This window comes from Loxodonta africana, chromosome 25 (assembly GCF_030014295.1).
Source record: "Loxodonta africana isolate mLoxAfr1 chromosome 25, mLoxAfr1.hap2, whole genome shotgun sequence".
Taxonomy (NCBI): domain Eukaryota; kingdom Metazoa; phylum Chordata; class Mammalia; order Proboscidea; family Elephantidae; genus Loxodonta; species Loxodonta africana.
In genome coordinates, this window is record NC_087366.1 from 64,009,706 (window position 1) to 64,030,799 (window position 21,094).

At 39.4% G+C, this 21,094-nt stretch overlaps 1 protein-coding gene across 24 annotated transcripts in view; it reads right to left on the bottom strand.

Annotated features, from left to right (window-relative positions):
• RPS6KC1 (ribosomal protein S6 kinase C1) overlaps positions 1-21,094 on the bottom strand; it is a 198,226-nt gene that overhangs the window by 81,678 nt on the left and 95,454 nt on the right. For 19 of the 24 annotated variants that reach the window (XR_002783603.2, XR_010319450.1, XR_010319449.1 and 16 more), the window contains 2 exons: positions 9,185-9,318; positions 861-953 (listed from right to left, as the gene is read on the bottom strand). Coding sequence is in view for 15 of the 24 variants with exons in the window: in XM_023538676.2 (XP_023394444.1) it covers positions 861-953; positions 9,185-9,318 (227 nt within the window). In the remaining 9 variants the exon portion in view is untranslated. Of the gene's footprint in view, positions 1-860; positions 954-9,184; positions 9,319-17,720; positions 17,745-21,094 lie in introns of those variants that run through there. The other 5 variants (XM_003419889.4, XM_003419888.4, XM_064276918.1 and 2 more) reach the window with 4 other exon arrangements.

Sequence of the window (21,094 nt, forward strand, 5' to 3'; positions counted from 1 at the left end):
AACTCTGTGGGAGAAAAGATCTGGCAATCCGCTCCTGTAAAGATCACAGCCTAGAAATTCTATGGGGCAGTTCTACTCTGTCACATGGGGTCAACGGCATCACTACGAGTCAAAATTGACTCGACGGCACCCAACAACAACCCTGAATTAGCTATATGACTTCTGGGCAAGTTACTTCACCTGGTCTAAACATCAGTTTCTCCACCAAGATGCAAATAACAGGCTGTGGGAAGAAGAATATAAGATGTGTTATACCGAACGCCTAACAGAGGCCCTGACACAGAGTAGGTGTGGAATAACCCAAAGCCAAATGCACTGCCGCTGAGTCGATTCCAACTCACAGCAACTCCCCAGGACACAGCAGAACTGCCCCACAGGGTTTCCAAGGAACAACTGATGGACTCAAACTGCTGACCTTTTGGTTAGCAGCCGAGCTGCTAACCACTGCACCACCAGGGCTCCAGGTGCTCGATAAGTGCTAGTTATTAGGAGAATATCACTTTCCTTTTTGACCACTAGATTGACTATATCAGGTAACAATGAACAACAACTGACTCACGAGTTTAACTAACACAAAGTGCATCTTTACCTTGCCACACCATTTTTTAAAAACCAAGCCCCTTACTAAACGACAACAAACACGCACCTTCTCCTTCAGCTCAAATATATTTTGCATGACCTTATATGAATTGCTTAGATAAAAGCCTTTTCTCTTCTGCTTTTGTTATTTCAAAGTGCAGATGTATTTGAGTCATTTTTCTCCTTTTGTTTCATATCCTTAAGATCCAAAGCTTCAAAGGCAGAATGTCAGCATGCAGTCGATTTATGACTGAACTCTTGAAGAGACACTGAAGAGTTACCTTGTCAATCACCCCAAGGACTCTGAAGGCCTTCAGCTCCTCGGCAGGGCTCCTTAGGTTCCAAGGGGGCCTTGAACTTAGTGATCCTGGAGGCTAATGGAAGATATCAAAGATTATACATCAATCAGGGAGGTACTTGAAGGAAGACTGCCTGCTGAAGCAAATGCCAGTCCAAAGGAAACTAAATTTATCCTAAATCAGAAAGTGGGAAGATGAAAGAAGGAAGTTTCTGTTTGTCTGCAATATAAAATTAAGAAAATCAAAAAGAAAAGAGTTGTAAGTAAATAAATCATGATAACATTGAAAACAAAATTTTAAAAAGAAAAATTAATGAGCTAATAGAGCTTTTAGAGCAATAATTCAATTCAGAACAGTGAACCTATAACAAAACTTTGAAACAAATGGATAACTGGACCAACAACCAGTCACAGCCTTGTATCTACCCCAGACGGTTCAGCAGTAACTGAGAATGGGAAGACCTAGAAGACGAGGGAGGAATGGGTAGACTTGGTGGGGAGGGACACAAGCCATTCTCCCTCATCATGAAATTAAAATCCTTTAATGTTACAATGTAAGTATACACGACATGTTTAACAGGGATTAGCAGACTCACGTTCATCCAAAAGAATTACCAATAATGGTAAAAAATTTGGAAACCCCAACATACGATGAATAATTAATAGACCTGAAGTTGCTTAAGCCTAGAAATGAGATGATTTACAGATGAAAAATACTTAAACATCTGTGCTATGAAAAATTTAGTCTGCTAGCTCCAAAAAAGACAAAAAAAAAAAAAAAATCAACGAATACAGAAATGGATACTTCAGCACCTACACAATAAAAGAATAATCCTAACTTTCCATCCGTTGTTCTTAGTTTTTCTCTGTCAGTAAAACAAGACATTAAACTAGATGAACTCTTCGGACACCTCCATTTGGCATTTACAACCAGTGAGTAGTGCTAGATTCAGCCTTTTATTAAAATGATGATGCTACAAATGATGGCAGGAGACACAAAACCCTATTATATTCTTAAAACAGATTTTTTGTTGTCAAAAATCTATTAGAATATATAGGAAAGTTTTTCCCCAAAAGAGTGGAAGATAAAAATATCCTGATTAACCAAACACCATGGTTAGCAGTTATGAGATACCATTTTATTGAGACTTCAGGTCCTTGTGCAGACAATACCACGAGGCAGGAGCCCCATGAGAACAAGAAACGTGCCTCACTCATCCCTGCACTCACAGGGCCCAGCAGGTTGCTAGTGTTCAATTAGTTAGAAGGAGAGGGGAGAAATGAAACAGAGAATGGAGAGAGGAAGAAAGCAAGAGATTAGATAAATTAGGTGTCATTTACCACTGGGAAAACCGCGGCTTATAAAATTTTCTACAAGCAGCGATTCTAATGACTTTCCTTTTTTTTTGTCGGTTTTTAGGTTGAGTGAGCAAATGCCAGCTTCAACGTATCTGAAGAGGTCATGTTTGATGAACGGTAGTAAGACTTATTTTTTAAAGACACTTAACTTGAGAGGAAACCTGGTGGTGCTGTGGTTAAGAGCTACAACTGCTAACCAAAAGGCTGACAGTTCAAATCTACCACGCACTCCTTGGAAACTCTATGGGGCAATTCTACTCTATCCTACAGGGTCGCTATGAGTCAGAATCAACTGGACGGCAAAGGGTTGACTTGAGAAAGCTGGTGATAGTGACAGCTGGACTAGGCAATAATAATTTTTTTAAGATTTGATTTAGACTCCCAGTGTAAGTTTAAAAAAAAAAAACTAACATCTCACTTCATGAGGTGCTATGCTAGATATAAAACAGATACATATATCTCTGCCTCCGTAAAAGCTGGAAGTCTAAAGAGAACTTTTAAGTCTATACAAACTAAGATATTTTAATGTTACACACGTAAACAGATAAATAACACAAATACTATCTTCCAACTGATTAATTTACATTATCTCGTGATCCCCAGATAAGCAGAGTTCAGGATGGCTACGTGTGCATCTGTTGTCAGGAAGAGACAGTGAAAGGACCTTGACTGGAACTTCAGCTCCTCACTCTAATGCTGGTTGTCTTTCCATTGCACCACAAATACTGACAATTGGGAATTCATCTTCCTCTGCCCCAAATCAAGAAGTAAGAGCTGCTTGTCACTCTGGCAAAAAGAATGCTGGGAAAAGCTATAGGAGCAAAAGAACCCTTTAAAGGATATTTCATCCGTTACATTTATCTTTGAAAATATGACCAATGCCTCCAATATCTCGGCCTCCTACTTTATTTATTCCAGGTCAAAAGTTACCCTTCAAATTCCTGATACCATTGAATCTCTCAGTTTCCAAAAAATGTTATCAGCTCACTCTAGCAATTTCACCGGCAAAGAAAGCAAACTACAAAATCTGTTACAGAAACTTCCACAATAATGACTGTACCCATATGTGCATGATACGGGAAACGATATAAGCCATCCAAAGGCAGTCCCTAGCCTCAAGAAGTTCACCGTTGATTTGAGGAGATACGCCAAATATGTGAAGAGTTAACAATAAAACATTGTTTTTAAAAAAATGTAGGACAGCAGAAGTCAGTCACTGGTTGGTGTGTAATGAACTGTGGTCTCAGAAGGAAGTGGGACTTAAAAGCACTCTCAAAATGCTCAGAGGAAATTACGTCAGGAAACAAACGCTATACGTGTAGTGGGTCAGATGCAGACCTGATGGGGAAAATGCTCAAACTGGAAAACAGAGGAAAATAAAATTACATACTTAGGGTCAGTCAGATTTCACAGGCCTTGAATGCCAGAAGAAAAGTCTAGACTACGTTCCCTGGAGTCTAGACAGTCTTTATACCAGGAGGAGCCCAGTAAAAACAGTGGTTTGGACAGTTTCCTCCTGCAGAGAAGGGAAGGGGACACTGGAATGGGGAAAAACAAAGGCAGGGTGAGCATGAAAGCTCCCTTTCTACTCTAACTGCACCAAAAAGCTTCAGATCAGAGAAAAGCACAAAGAAAGATTATGAAATAAAACCATCAGTAAAAGGTCCTGTATTTCTTAGACAGTATGCACATTGAAAATCAGTAGAACCCTATAGATCTATTCTTTTCGGATGGCAAAAGTAAACCTGAATCTACAGAATTTAAGAGCTTGAAAGAGACCCTAGAGATCACGTACAACATTCTCTCTCACTTTTTTTTCGGAGGAGGAAACTAGAAGCAGCAGGGTTAAAGAACCTGTCCAAGATGAGGTAGCTAGGTAACTGGTAAGGAGGAACTAAATCTTACTCATAAAATAATATAACAACATTAAGGAAAACTTCGACCCAACACAAAAGTGGCGGAGGGGGGGCAGTGTATTTCTAGGCAACAGGGCTGCTTTCATGAATAAAAAAGTAAGATTTTCACTTATATTTATTAGCTCCTACAGCAGAGGAGTCCTGGTGGCGCAGCAGTTAAGAGTTCGGCTGCTAACCAAAAGGTCGGCCATTCAAATCCACCAGCTGCTCCTTGGAAACCCTACAGGGAAGTTCTACTCTGTCCTGTAGGGTCGCTATGAGTTGGAATAGACTCGACAGCAATGGATTACAGCAGAGGATGTCTAGAGAAGCAAGAAGTGGCTGTATTCAACTACACTGAAGCTAAATGCAGGGGCGAGGAGTGGGCGAGAGGCAAGAGTATCTGACGATCCAACAATCTTCAAAACCAGAGATGGCAAGTGCATTTCACTCAACTGATCCAGCCCATGGAAGACATCTCTGTTAATAATCTCTGTCTCAGAACTCTTCTCAATACGGTGCTTTTGGCAGCTACTACCAGGCCCTGGAAACCCTGGTGGCACAGTGGTTAAGAGCTGCAGCTACTAACCAAAAGGTCAGCAGTTCAAATCCACCAGGCGTTTCTTGGAAACCGTATGGGGCAGTTCTACTGTGTCCTATAGGGTCGCTAGGAGTTGGAATCGACTTGACAGCAATGGTTTTTTTTGTTTGTTTTTTACTGGGCCCTGAGAGCCCTGGTGGTGTAGTCGTTAGGAGCTCCATTGCTAACCAAAAGGTTGACAGTTGAAATCCACCAGCTGCTGTGAGGAGTGAGCTTCTTGGCTAGACACGTGAGATTATGTGGGCAGCCCCTGTCTGGAGGTGAGATGAGAAGGCAGAGGGGGACAGGAGCTGGCTGAAGGGACACAGGGAATATAGAGTGGAGAGGAGGAGTGTGCTGTCTCATTAGGGGGAGAGCAGCTAGGAGTACATAACAAGGTGTGTGTAAGTTTTTGTATGAGAGACTGACTTAATTTATAAACATTCGCTTAAAGCACAACTAAAAAAAAAAAAATCTACCAGCTGCTCCCTGGAAACCCTATGGGGCAGTTCCACTTTGTCCCATAGGGTCACTAGGAGTCAGAATCGATTTAACAGCAATACATTTGGTTTTTGGTTTACCGGTCCCTGGGTGGCACAAACAGTTTATGCTCGACTACTAACCTAAAGGTTGGCAGTTCAAACCCACCCAGCATCACCACGGAACAAAGGCCCAGCAATCTGCTTCTGGAAAGATCTTAGCCTAGAAACCCCTGTGGAGCAGTCCTACTCTCTAACACATGGGGTTGCCACGAGTTGGGATCAGCTCAACGGCAACAGGTTTGGTTTTTTGGTTTACCAGTGGATTAGAGTTGGCACACTAGTTAAAATCAGTTTACTATTCGTGATCTACATTCTCTAAGGGGTTTGGGGAATCTTATGCTTGTTTTTGTTTTGTTGGGGGTTTTTTATAGCTGCTGTTTAGGCTGCCCACAGTCTTTTTCACATTATTCTCTCAGTTTGATGACAGACCTCTCAAGGAGATCTAGCTCTCTGCTTACCACGTCTCAAACTGCAACATGCACACGCATCCCCGAGGAACGTGTTCAAGTGAAGATTCTGATTCAGTTAACATGTTACCACTAATAGTGCTGGTCCACCACTGCATTTGAAGTGAGTTTAGTTGCTGTTGTTGCTGGGTAGACTCTGATTTATAGAGACCCCACGTGACACTGTAGAACTGCCCCAAAGAGTCTTCTTGGCTGTTATCTTTACATGAACTGAACGCCAGATCTTTGTACCTCAGAGGTGCTGGGTAGGCTCAAACCACCAACCTTTGGGTTAGCAGCTGAGTGCTTAGCCATCGCACCTCCAGGACTCCTTTACTCCTCCTTAAATACCCTAGAGTAAGTCACCATTACTTGGGGAAAAATAAGTAACCAAGGGTAGAGGGAAGGCACTACAAAGAATGTATCGGGAACCCACACTCTGAACTACTAGTTTCTGAACATGGCTTCACCCATAGATTTTTTTGCAAGGACTGTCACTGGCAACAAGTTGTTGCTGCTGCTGTGTGTCACCAAGTCAATTCCATCTCACAGCAACCATACAGGGGAGAGCAGAAGAGCCCCCACAGGGTTTCCCAGGCTGTCATCTTTACAGGAGCAGATCGCCAGGTCTTTTCTCCCTCAGAGACACTGGAGACTTCCAACCACCTACCTTTTGGTTAGCAGCCAAGTGCTTAACCATTGCGCCACCACTGGCAACCTACTCATCTTCAATATCCAGTTTCCTAAGTCTCTTTTAGGTCACATCTCAAGCCTGACGCTTAATTGCGTCCTGTTACTGATTTAGAATGCCCTTGATTTCCACCTCTGCTTAGCCCATGTCCCACTGAGGGTGACAATATTTGTTTTAACATATTTTCTAAAGAAAAACTGAAAACTACCAACTAATAATACCAGCAAACAAAATGCACAAAGGAAGCATTTTCAATATTATTATAGTACTCGTACTCAAAATCCACAAAACATTCAGGACTGGCACATATTCGACATGTTAACGTCTACCCACACCTTATAAGTGCACGATACAAACGTATCCACACTTCAGAAACTGCACCATCTTTTACATCCTAAATTTAGATCATTTACTGTCATTTTCTAAATTTCACTGATCTTGAATTTAAAATCCCTACAGCTAAAAACAGCAAAAAAAAAAAAAAAAGCTATTCCATATCTTTCCCAAGGAAATCCCCTTCTAATATTAATTCTTAAAACATTCAAAATCATTGACTTTTTTTTTTTTTTTAAAGACCTGTCTCCTTCAGGTAAGACTTCAACTTTACATCAAACAAAGCTCATTTCCCTTTTGTCTGAAACCTGCTCCTTAAATTTTCTTGGAGTCTTTTAATAATGAAGAAAAGAAAAAGTAGGAGAGTGCTTTTGTTCCTTTTTATCCTTTTCTGAAGAAGATATTAATATGAGCAACTGAGACAGTCAGAACTTTTATATTTACCACTTAAGAGTCTCCCAAGTTCAATAAAGTGAAAGCTGAAACCATCAGAGAAGCCGTGGTAGAGGGAGTCATGGTTTAGACTACACCAAAGGGGAAAACAATAACCAACAAAGTTCGAAAAACCAAAAAGGATTTATTTTCTTAATAGAACAGTCTAGAAATAAATGTTTACACATGTATAAAGTATCATTGCACAGAATCTAAGCTAAAGGAGCTTTAGAAATCTTTTCGTTGTGTTGTTTGAAATTGAGGCTCAAATATTTGGTTGAAGAAGTGAAATAACAAATTCATCAAGCTATTAAGAACCTCTAGAGGACATTTAACTTAAGTTATAGATAAGAAAATAATTAAGCACGCCCCTGACCAGTAAGTGCCAGGCTTAATAGAATAAAATACAGAAGAGAAAATAAAAACAAATGCTTAACATACAATAAAACCATCTTGTCTACTCTTGGCACTGAAAAAAATCTAGCATATTAAATCTGATTTAGTAAGTACCCCTTTTCACCCTCTCTAATATAATCTCCCATTATTATTCTACATGGCTCTTTAACTTTTGTTCCCTCAATTATGTATACACTTCAGGTCCTCAATCATGCTATGGGGTCTGGCAGAATAGAGTCTATGCCACCAGGTTTTGTGTAACTCCAAAGCATATCTAGTTTGTTAGAGTATACACTCAGAGCCCTAGTCAAAGGGTAATGACTCAATATACAACCTAATATAATCAGCTTTCCTATATTAGGCAAATAAATATATAAAGCCTTTTTTTTTTAGCTTTCGACTTGGAGAACAGAACCATGACGGACATTAGTCAGAATTTCCCTTTGAGTATACTTTCTAACGAAAATACAAGAGAGATCTAATACATGCAAGCGGATAGTAACAGGCAAGGAGGCTAGAGAAGAGTAGGCAAGGTGGTTTTCTTGTGCGTTAAGCATTTATTTTTACTTTCTCTTTTGTATTTTATTCTATTAAGCCTTATTGGTCAGGAGCATGCTTGGTTATTTTCTCATCTATAACTGAAGTAAAATGTCCTCTAGAGGTTCTTGACTAGCTTCATGAATTCATTATTTCTCTTCTTTAACCATCTTTGAGCCTCAATTATATTATTATCATGTCCATTTTTCAGATGTAGAAACTGAGGCTCTGAGGTGGGGTTAAGTATTATGTCCAGCTTTACTCGGCTTCAAGTGGTAGAGCTGGGATATGAACCAAGCCTGCCTGACTCTTAGACCAATGAAGAGAATAAACTAAACACTCCTCCCCATCTCCATACGATTCGTAAATTGTATCAGACAAAAATTACTTTGATATTAAAGAAAAAAATAAAAGTTTCTTCTGGAAATTTACCAAATCCAGAAAGGTATGACATAAAAACAATAATAATCAACCACAGATAGATAATACTAGAGGCAGCCCCCTGCCACCTAAATATCTGTGCTATAATTCTGCCTTTACGGTTCCAGCTGATCCATTGATCTCTACTTGCAGGACTTACACTTACAATGAAAGAAATTACCGTATTTTTCCACAAACAACACACCCCAAATAAACAATGTGCTCACACATGACGCACATAGCATGCCTAGGAAAATAACGAGTGAGGGGTTGCACAGCTGGAAAAAATCATACAACACGTGCATTATTTGTGTAACAATACAGTAGTTAAATACAACAGTTTTACCAAGAATCAGTAAAACTGTATAGGAATTGCACAGCAAATCATAATCTAACTTTTAAAAATCCAAATAGAGATAGATGTCTTGACAGTATAAGTTACTGATGGGGAGATTAGGGGGTAACAAAGGACCAAGAAGAGAAGGACAATGCAAGTCGCATTTTATTCCACTTTCAGTGATGTGCTTTAATGCTTTTCTTTCCACCAAGACATTTTAAGAAAATTATTGATAAAATTCCAAAGACCAAAATTCTCAAACATTCTAATTAGAAGTATAGCTGAGAGATAAGAGAGTACAAGTGGCTAAAGAAAATTCAAAATAAAACAAAAGCATACCTGTGATGAATCAAGCTGAGGCTTCCTGTAAAGGCCAGAGATACTCTCTGCCCGCATGAGATACTCCGCTGTTCTTCTCTTCACGGCTTCTCGGCGGGTAGGGCTCGACTCTCCTAGGAGGAGAGAACAAAAGTCTAGACGTGGGGAATAAATAAACTTCTTTTACCCAATCTGAAGATTAACTTCCTTCTATCCAATTCACTGCTCGTTCACACTTGTAACAGAAAAGATATTCAAAACTAGAACAGACAAGTTATTATAACATCAGCAAAGTCTAAAATATTACCCATGAATTTTATTTACTCAAATTCTGACACTCTCCTATTTAAATATGTATTCAGAATTTTACGTATTTCAGAAGATGAGTCAAAGATATAAGAAATGTTGTGTAAAGAGCTCAGACTAGTCCTAGTCCATACCATATAAAACTGTGCTTGTTAGCCTTCTACCTCAACGCACGGATTTAGCTGCAATAGACGTTTAACGAGAACTGTGACCCAGATATGACATGCCACAGACTACGTAAAAGTACCACCAAACTGGAATGCAACTACGGAACTCTGAATTAATTCTAATTGATTTTTGTAAACTGAGTGCTTCTTTTCATTAGCAACAAACTCTTTGTGACTCAGCTTACAACTGAAAACAAGAACGTGACTGAAATCCATGGACTATACAATTAGAACAAGTCGTTCACCCTACCTGGGTCTCAGTTTCCTCAATTCTAAACAAAGAGTATTCAAAGTGGCTTCCAAAGAACTCCTCAAGACCCTAGGGAAGAGAAGGCTAAAGCCCACGGGCCACTGGGCCCTCTCCTCTCCAGAAAGGACTGATACTATGTATTATCCCTTTTATATACCTGACTATCACATAAAATTTCATTTGAAGGAAGAGTTCCATAGCTAAAAATCGATCCTTTTCATAAATAACAGTGAACGCTATTCATGACTCATTTTTTTATGACAGCACTTGATACACAGTTTTATCCACTTTCTGGATAAAGTGAGCCGAAGAGCAAGCATCATACAGGGGAAACTGTTCCAGATTATATTCCAGAAACCCTGGTCACCTGAATCCTAGTTCTGCCTCTCACTAGTCATGTGACCTATAGTAAGTCACCTCAACTTTCAGAACTGCTTTCTCATTTCCTAAAATGGAATATACACCTCAAGCGATTGTGGAGATTAGAGACAACACACACAAACAGTGCTACCACACAAGTAGTCAGTCACTAGGAAACACCAAACTGTAAAATTTCTCAATTGGTTTTTGGTTTGAAAAATTGGTTTTTCTCTCAAAACCAAATACTGTTCCCTGAAATGAAATAAACTGAATTATTAGTAAAAGTAGATATTTTTCACCAAAAGACTGCTAGTGGAAAACCTCTTATTTCTGCCTGGAAGAGCATCTTCTCCCTGCTTCTTCTGGGAAATGTCCCTTTCCCCTCCCATCCCTGCCCCTCCACCGCACACCACCACCACCACCAACTCCAACCCTGTATTTGAATGAAAGCTGTTATCTTGTTACAGATCGTAGTCTCTCTAGCCACCACTGGTTAGCCAAAGGTAGCCACCCACCCCCCAGTCATAAACTGTGTCAATCACAGAACCCCACCCTCCTGGTCACAGCTAAAGAAGGGAGGAATTGGCCCAACACATACTGGGCTAATCAGTCCTCTGTCACTGAAGCTCAAAAGAAGAGGAGTGGGAATTGCCAGCAGCCATAATTTCCGCCAATGTGAGAAAAGCCAATCGGAAAGGAGGAGGCAGACGGAGAAGCAGACGTGAGGCAAAATACGAAGTCCTAGTGTCACTACCCAAAAACCCAGTGCCGTCGAGTCGATCCCGACTCATAGCGACCCTATCGGACAGAGTAGAACTGCCCCGTAGAGTTTCCAAGGGACACTAGTGTCCCTGATTTCAGACGAACCTACGTTCCTGCCCCTCCTGGCCTAAAGTAGTTCAAATTTGAGCTTTGTCACTTGCAAACCAAGGAATCCTGACTAACAGATTTCCAAGAAAACTGGAACGAAGTTGAGGTTGCAGTTTTACTACATGACTTTACTTCCACAATCTTTGACTACTACTCCATCTCTTACGTTTTTTGAGTAATTCACTAATATAACTGGTCTTGGTGGGGAGAATACTGCTTTTTAACTCTAGAACAATCGACATTTAACTCTCTAATCAACTTCTACCCCTCAAATCTCAATTAAAACGTCAGCATGCCTCCTGCTTCTGTCCTTAAAATTTACCAAATTTCTAAACCTAAGGTGTTAGACGTTTTTTTTTGTTTTTTAATTCAGTTGAAAACTGGACAGAATTTCTTTGTGAAAATCACAATGTGCCACATAAATAACAAATATTCAGTATTTCCACACGCTGCCACTCCTTTGTCGGGGTCTTACCGTTAGGACTCTGTTATTCTCAGTATCATGGACTCTTTTCATTTCGGGATATGTCTTTCAAGTCCTAATCCCCCTTTAAAATTGGAGATTTATTAGGCTCAATTCTAGGAGAAATTAGGGCAACTTCAGTTTTTTAACTGTGTTTATTTTAGGCTTTCGTAAAAATTCAAAATTTGCTTTATTCAAGAAATCTACTGGATCCCAAAATAACATGAAATTCAAAAATTCCAAGACTGTGGAACACCTGGTTAGAGCTAGGGTTAAAGCCATATTTTGTAATCAAATCACTGTTTTTTAAACTTCTGGTTTTTCTGCTGCTTTCTAGGCAGTCTCCATAGTAGCAGAGAAACAAGAGCCAGAAGCCAGCACTTGAAATGGCTCCTGCTGGTGACAGTGGTTCCAACTCCCCTGAAACAAGGAAGGGGTGGAAACGTGGGAAGGCTTTTTAAGTGTAACATTAAACACGAAAACTATCACTCCTTCCTTCTCAGGTCCTTGAGAAGGGGATCAAAAACGCTAGCAGCAGGTCGGATACTAACCGAGGTTTGTGTGTACCAGAAGGACTGAACCTACAGAATTCTAAAATGATTCTAATGATTAAATTATTGATAAATGTGGCTTTAAAGAGCTTTTAATTGACAGATTTTACTTGTAAGGATGCTAAACTCCTTCGTTTCTTATCACCTGTTCTTCATTTTTAAAAATACATACACATATACCCACAATGATCATTTTTCACGAAAAACTAGGGTATCTGAAATTCAACTTTCAACCTAAGTCATGTGGCTATTCATTATTTCTTGAGTAACATAACCACGTAGACAATTCCGATTGCTGTCGGGTCGATTTCGACTCATGTGGCCCTACAGGACAGAGTATAACTGTCCCATAGCATTCCTAAGGCTGTAATCTTTACAAGGGCAGACTGCCACATTTTTGTCCTGTGGAGTAGCTGGTAGATTCAAACCGCTGACCCTTAGGTTAGCAACCGAGTGCTTAACCATTGCCGCACCAGGCTCCTGAGGTAGACACATAATGCTTTTCAAAGTGTACACATAGTTTAGTGTGAAAGCTTAACAACCTTTCTAGTCCTATCAGTGGGGACATGCAACACTCCGGTCCCGCCTCCCCGGATGCCACTGGCAAAGCGGCAATCCCTGTATGAATCAAGAATGAATAAATGAGCGAGAACGAGAAGAGAAGTGGCAAAAAGAAATGGAAGCTGTGAAGTAAAAACAGGATAGGTAAGAATACAGGAAAAAATAAGCATGTTTATAGAAGGAAATCAAGACGGCATTGTTGAATATGGGCCAAAGATGAAGATTAAATCAATGTGGGACTTGAGAAAGGTGTCAGCCAGACCACAGAGCAGAACAGATACAGAAGGGAGAAAGGCCCATGATGGCAAACTCACAGAAGAAACAGGGCTAAGAGAGGTATATTTCATACTAAGCAAAGGAGAACAGGTCTTTCTAAGAAAAACCGGTCTCAATCATCCGTGTTACCCAGGACACATTTATCTGTTAAAAAAAAAAAAAAAAAAAGGACGCATTTTTACCCATGAAACTAATGAAAATCACTTTCACAACCTAGAATGAAAAGTAATTCTTCCAATTCTATCATTCTACCCGTAGTCACTAAAATAATAATAATAATAAAGCTAACTCCCTATCCTTTATTCCACAAAGAAAAATGCTAGCAGAAGAACTGACCATGTTGGATTTCTTGAAAGACAACATGTGTATATCTGTACTTTACAGAAAATTTTAAGGGTATTTTGATTTTTACCACATGCACAGAACATAATCCCCACCTAAGGCTCTCCTCAGTCACGTCTTGTTTTCTTACTGCCTCTATTTCTCTACTCCACAAATAACCTCCAACAGGTCCTGGGTCTTGGGTCACCGTGCTCTTGATCAAACGTGCTTGGTTTTCATTCAAATTTATCATATTAGAAAGAACATCCAAATCAACCTCGGTTTGCTGGAATGAGTTTTTGTCTGTTGTTACCTTTTTTTTTTTAACAACCTTAGTCACATAAAAGAATACTCCGGTTTCAGATGGCCTTGGTGGTTACAGTTTTTTTCAGTGCTGATTTATTATACTTTCTGCTGCTTTGTTCTTTTCAGGTACAGCCTACCATTTCTGCCTTATGTTAAGTGTGCTGACAACAAAAGGCAACCTTGGGAAGAACAGTAATTTATGGTTGTACACATCTACAACAACTCTGGAGCCATCCATCCCTCCAGCACAATGAGAACGGTCACTCACGGAGTCACCCCCTACCCAAGTTTAACCGACCCCCTTAATGTTCCCCCAAAACCTAGTGTTATGTGACCCCTGGAAGTTCAAAGAGTCACTAAAGGATAGTAAAAGAGAAAGTCACCACAATATTCACGCTCAGGCGTTTGCCTCAATTCTGCATCCTTTCTGCCTGGTTTAGCCGTTTCTCTACTGACAGTAATACAGAAAGAAAACGAGCGTACCGTTCAATTACAGAGCCTTAAATGTCTACAGAAACAGACCTCTCTGAGATCCTATCATTCCTTTCTGCTACCTAGCTTATTTCTCTCTTGGCTTGCAATTTTATTAAAAAGGTGCCCTGGGTGGTGCAAACGGGTAACGCGCTGAGCTGCTAACTGAAACACTGGAGGTTTGAGTCTACCGAGAGGCTCCTCAGAGGAAAGGCCACGGAGTTACTTTATCAGCCACTGAAAACCCTACGGAGCACAGTTCTACTCGGACACACACAGGGTTGCCAAGAGTCAGAATCAACTCAACAGCCATTGATTAATATTGGTTATTCAAAATACTAATCACCCACCAATGGTTCCCTTCAAAACAACACTCCCTGGGAAGTTTCTTAGTTATAATAAACTCTTGTCAAAATAATAATAATAATCTCTTAAATTCCTCTTACGTTGTAAAGTCATCTGGATTCCAAAAGATTAAAGAGAGTTAATGAGGGGTATTGAAAGAAAAGGAAAAAAATCAAAACTAAGGAGCTAAAATTTTGTCTTAAGGGAATAAAAATGGAGGGAAAACTGGAGATGAAACACCACGTAAATATGAGAGTTTTTTATCTGCCGTATTAGTAAATACAGGAAGTCCCTTATCCCCCACAAAGGCTTTTGCTCATTGTTTGACTGGCTAAAAAAAAAACATGCTACGTAGAAAATTCATGGAAAGATCTAGAATGCAACAACTGTTTTCTCTGTATCATGACACTAATTCATGTAACAGCATTCCTTGAGATGATGTTACGTCATCAATAGAACCGCTGATGACGAGCAATTTAGTCTCAATCCTGGAGGTTTGGGGCCCTTTTAATGCATCCCCACCTCAAACATTAAATGGACTTTACTGTAAACCAGAATCAGAACAGATTCCATCCCACCTATCTTCAGATTGCTCTAACGTGAAGATACATGTAGCTCCACATTTACACAACTCAAAGGATGTACATTCAAAGAGTATGGAATCAGCTCAATGGTAACGGGTGTTTTGGTTTATTTGAAGAGTATATCACATTTAAAGCAATTTCAGGATAACAAACAAAATCCTCTCCAGCAACTGGCTTTCTTAAAGTAAGGTACTAGAATGAAGTTCTCTATACTACTTATTCCTGTCCCACCCCTCCAGAAAGAAATGTCTAATAGCTACTGAACATCGATCGTGTTCCAGGCACGCAGTCACCTCAAAGTTTACAGTCATCTTAGCATTGTCACAGAACATTAAATACATGAGACCCTCAATAAAATTTCATTTAAAAAATGAATGGATAAATAAATGAATGCCTGGCCTGAGAACAATACCTGCATGGCTAGAGATGCCCCAATTACCTTTCTCCAACGTAGTGCCTTTCTGTAAGTAAAACAGCAGCTATACAACATGCACAACAGAGAGGTGTGGGTCATCAATGTCTTCATTATGTGGGTAGCAGAAATGCACACAAAAGAAATATAGAGGAATGTAGTGTGGAAGTGGCATAACTGGACTAAAAAGAGACTCTATGATTTAATTTTATGAAAAACTGCCGTAAGAGTACTGATGAGGAAAATATAGCACAGATATGCTAGGTAATTGCAGGTCACTGTAATTAGAATGAAGGCTACAAACTACCTTTTTAATTCTTTGACAATTACAATTTGGGAAGATGTATTTCTCAATGGTTTGTGAAAGTACAATGTATCTGGCACAATGATCATGTTATTTTTCAAATGAAACACACTTTGAGATACCTAGAGGTGTGCAACATAGTAAGATTCTAAGAAAAAAACAGATTAATTTTTTTTTGTTTTTTTAATACTTCCTATGGAAAAATCTGACCACAGGGTCACTATCAGTTGGAACCAACTCGTCAGCAAAGGGTATGGAAGAACAGATAAACTGCTTCAGTGTAATTTATGCAATTATTAAGATTATGAGCTCTACATTATATAAAACTATGTAACTCAAGTCATTGCAAAATAGTGTTTAGTTCTTTTTCAAGGCACTTAATAACCCTTTAGTACTGAAATGGCAGTAGTTTCCCACTTAGAGTTTACTGGTCTGAATTTGTTTACTTACAACACTCATGCATATCTATATTCCCACTGATCAGAATCGAGGTCTTTCTCATCATCACCACGATTAAACCAACCCCCTCATTTTAATGTTTTTAAACTGAGCTGAAGATAAAAAAAAAAAAAACGTGGTGATACTGATGACAGAGGCCTTCTAATAAAGAAAACCCCGGAGAATCCACATCCATCTCTCTGCATTTGCTATGGAGCAGCTGCGCCTCACAGAGATTCACATGAATGAAAATATTTAGACGAGAAACCACCCACTTAGTTTATTTTCCATATGACTTTCCTGTAATTATTTTGTAAACTGTTCACACAACAATACATAAAAACATCTGCAAAAACAGGTAATTAATGTGTCAAGCCAAACTAATGCATTTTTTATGGTGTCCATGCTTCGTCAACTGTAATTATAACTCTTTTTTAAGCAAATGATGATGTGTTTGTTGCAATGTGCAAGTGGTTATTTTAGATGCTCTGTTTACTGTTCATACAATCTGAATATAAAACTCCACAGCTACTTTACCCCACATCGACGCTTTACCTAGTTTTTTGCAGAAGCAGAAAAGTAGTTCTCTTTTTTAAGCTATAATTTTCAGTAAACACTTCTGTCATTAAAACATGAGACAATCAACATAAAAGTTGACACCAGAATAGCTAACAATTCAAGAAGCATATGCCAGCCAACCACCCGTCCAGTGCGTCTTCAGTTACAACTGCTGGGAGCACAGCCCTTTATGCCGTGGGGTTACAGTGTGCCAAGCCTCTTAGGTATTAGCAGAAATTGAGAGGTTTCGCTGTTTTTAATGGCACAATATTCATCCCATTCTAGACCAACCAAACACATATATCTTCTACATGAGACCAACAAATGAAGAACCAAACCGTGCCCAAAATACTGCTTCATATTCAGTTTATCCAGGAAACACTGGTGGCACAGTGGTTAAGTGCTACAGCTGCTAACCCAAGGGTCGGCAGTTTGCATCTACCAAGCGCTCCTTGGAAATTCTATCGGGCAGCTCTACTCTGTCCTACAGGGTCGCTACAAGTCAGAATCGACTGGATGGCACTGGGTTGAGTTACCCAATTTATCCTGCTGGAGTTCTGACTACATGAGTGATAACCACCATCATCATAATTATTTCTATTATTATCACAACCACTATTACTAATATTATATAATAATTGATATTATATACAATCATCCACAAATGGACATTCCTGAAGGCCCAAGGAAGATTAAGAACAAAGACATAGCCCTATAATATTTTTCTAGGGTTCCTTCTCTTTTTAACAAATAAATATCTACAGTGACTAACTCTAGTATAGGGAAACCTTGGTAATAAGAACTCTCAGGGAATGTGGGTTTCTGTTTACTTTGACAACAAAGTTATTTTAGAGATAGCAGAAAATTAGCCCTTAGAGGTCAAGCTTATTTAACTCCTTATTTTGATATGAATCTTTCCAGACTGAGCTACTCCATTCTTAGAGTATACGAAAGCTAGTTAACCTTGCTTCTCTGAGTATCACCTAGTGTGGTATGCTACATGTGTCTAATCACCTGCTGCAACGTGCTGTAAGTGCCTGTCTATCTCCACCTTGTTCCCAAAATGAACATCAGAAACCAACTGCAGCAACTGACGGCCCCAGCTGCCACACCTGACGGCCCCAGCTGCCACACCTGGTTTCACGGCAAACTCTTATTTGCAGGACTTGGAGGAGGTGTCTGATCAAAACAGAGCTGTAGTCTCGAGGGTGCTAGAGTAGAAAACACATGTCCTAGACAAAGACAGGAAACGAGAGAGAAGCTTATTATTAAAACTAGAACCAGACTCAGAGTCAGATTAACAAGTGGCTCAATACTAATCTCCACTACTTATGCCGCTGCAAATGGAAATGTAACACTACATACAATTAACACCATTTCCAACAGATGGCAAATGCTGGCGTTTACCTTTACACCTGTTATTTTACTGGCCACACGCAGTACTACTGGAGGTATTCTGACTATTGACTAGATGGACATGCAACAAGAAAATACTGGATTCATGCCAACTCACACGTAAGTAAAGGATGATTTAAAAATAACTAAAAAAAAATTTTTAATGTTATAAATATGTGGAACTCAAAAGAACCTACATTGTCACAGTCAGTACTAAAAGCACCCACCAGATGCAATGTACAGGTAGTCCCCAACTTATAGTAGGGTTCTGACCCAACGATGTTAAGTCAAATACCTCAGTGTTTTTTTTGTTTTTAGTTTTCATTATTATTATCAGTCTGTTTATAAATTTAATCTCTGTCTTTGGGGGGTTGGCACGAGAAGAAAAACACCAGCAAATTATATGCTACAACACTGTATGTAGTAACCCAGTACATATTACTAATCATACAAAAAACAAAACTGCTTGCCATTGAGTCGATTCCGATTCATAGCAACCCTGTAGGACAGAGTAGAACCGCCCCCACAGGGTTTCCAAGGAGTGCCTGGTGGATTCGAATTCTGACCTTTTGGTTAGCAGCCAAGCTCTTAACCACTGTACCACCAGGACCACACTAACAATAAGATGTACTAAAAAGTTAAAATGGATGGTTGGAAGCACGGTTTGTCATAACTCAAATATGTCATAAGTCGGAGACTACCTGTAATGTCAGCAAAGACTGCATGCCACATTTAATCAACTTTGACAATTACCAAAAAAAAAAAAAGCAGAGCCTACTCCAGTGATTCAAAGCCAGGTGATGTAAGATAGGACCCAGGAATCTCCATTTTAGCAATTCCCAGATGATTCTGAGGCTTATGCCAAGGAACCACACCTAGAAGAGTGCTCTAAGCCCAGAGTCTTCACCTGTAAACTGGGCTCAATGGACGCCTGGGGGAGGGGAGAACACCCTGGAAACTGCCTAGAGATAGAAAACAAATTGACAAACACTGATACAAGAAAAACTGCTGAGCTTCAGTAAGAGAAGCAAGGGTCTACGGTGTTTCAATAAGGAACTTCTCCCACCCAGGCCCCAACACCATGGAGTGGAACATGTGAGGGCCAACAGCTTCCCTGCTGCCAGAGGGGCTGGCAGGATCTGACCCCCACTGAAAACTCTCATGCCAGGGAAATCGCTGAAAACACCAATAATCAGTGGCAAATGAAAGACGAACCAACAATTTAACAGGAAGATCTGGGGAATGAGATAGCCATAGTGTGCTTTGATAAGGTCCCACATATTCTTAGCAGTCTCAAAAGTTGCACGCATATATATAAGAGACCAGAGAGGGCCCCAGTTATCCAGTCATCCCAGCTGTACGTGAGGCCTTGCACAAGTGGAAAGTAGACTTAGGAACTGCGTGAATTCTGAATGCACACCCTAACCCACAATCAGATAACCTTGGCAAATGGTGGGAGCCTCACTGGCTCATACGGTTTGAGGACAACTTCTGAACAATCACTGGCTGACCACTAAGCTACAGTGACACAGTGGGAACCCCTAGAAAGCCAGGCTTAAAGTTTAAAAAAAAACTGAGCAGAAACCTCAGTGGCTGCAAATTGCATTGGAGAAAAACTACAGAATTAGTTCAGGCATGTTACTAAAATGAAAAGACAAAAAATAACTGTAACAACCACCACCACCTCCGGGAAAGGAGAGGAGGCAGAATCTAGAGTTGCTACAATATAATATCTTAAATGTCAAGTTTTTAACAAAATTTATGAACCATGCAGAGTGTGATCCACACTCAGAAAAAAAAGTTAAAAAAAAAAAAAAACTGTCTTTGAGGGAACCCAGATAAGAAATCTTTGTAACTTCAAAGGTGCTGTTCCTTATGTCCAAGGAACTGAAAGGAACTGCATGCAAAGAATTTTTAAAAAGTATCAAGACAATGAACATCAAATAAAGAATAACAAAGAGATAGAAATTATTTTTTTTTAAATAGAAAATTTGGAATTAAAAAGCATTCAGCAGCACATTGACCTTGTAGAAAAAGAATCAACAAACTTGAAAGCATATGAATATATATTACCCAAATCCAAAACAATAAAAAAAGGGGAAAAAAAAGAACAGAGACTCAGACACCTGTACGAACTATCAAGCACACTAACACACACATAATTCAGTTCAAGAGAGAAAAAAATAAGAGAAAACATATGAAAAAATTACAGCAAAAAAACTCCCAAATTTGATTAATCTACACACCCAAGTTCAACAAATACTGAGAAGGATAAACTCAAAAAGATCTACACCGATACACATAATAGGCAAACTATCAAAAGTCAAACAAATTAAAAATCTTAAAAGCAGGAGGAAGAAAACACATCACATACTAACGAACCTCAACAAGAGACTTGTCATCAGAACAATGGAAACCAGAAGGCAGTGGGATGGTACAGACAAAATATCTGTGAACCAAGAATTTTATACCCAGCAAAACTATCTTTCAATAATAAAGCTAAATTAAAGACATTCCCAAATAAGCAAAAATTTGTGGCTAACAATTATGCTTTATAAGAAATACTAAAGGAAAGGAAAGAACACCAAATAAATAAATACAAAGTACCAGTAAAGGAAACAACTCGGGTAAACAAAAGACACGCTATGTGCTTGTGTAAGATATGTATATATCTGGTTTAAAATAAACCTAAACTGGTTTAAAATACAAATGCATTAAAAAATAGTTATAAAAATGTAGTGTGGGACTTGTACAAACACGTAACATATATGATAATCACAGCACAAAGCAGTGGGGAAGGAAGGAGCTACCTTGAAGTTAAGCTTCTATATACTACTGAAATTAAGTTAGTCTTAATCTGAAGTAAAGGAGGCCTAGTGGTACAACAGTTAAGCACTCAGCTGCTATCCAAAATGTCAGTGGTTTGAACCCACCAGCAGCTCCACGGGAGAAAAGACCAGGCAATCTGCTCCCATAAAGATCACAGCCTAGGA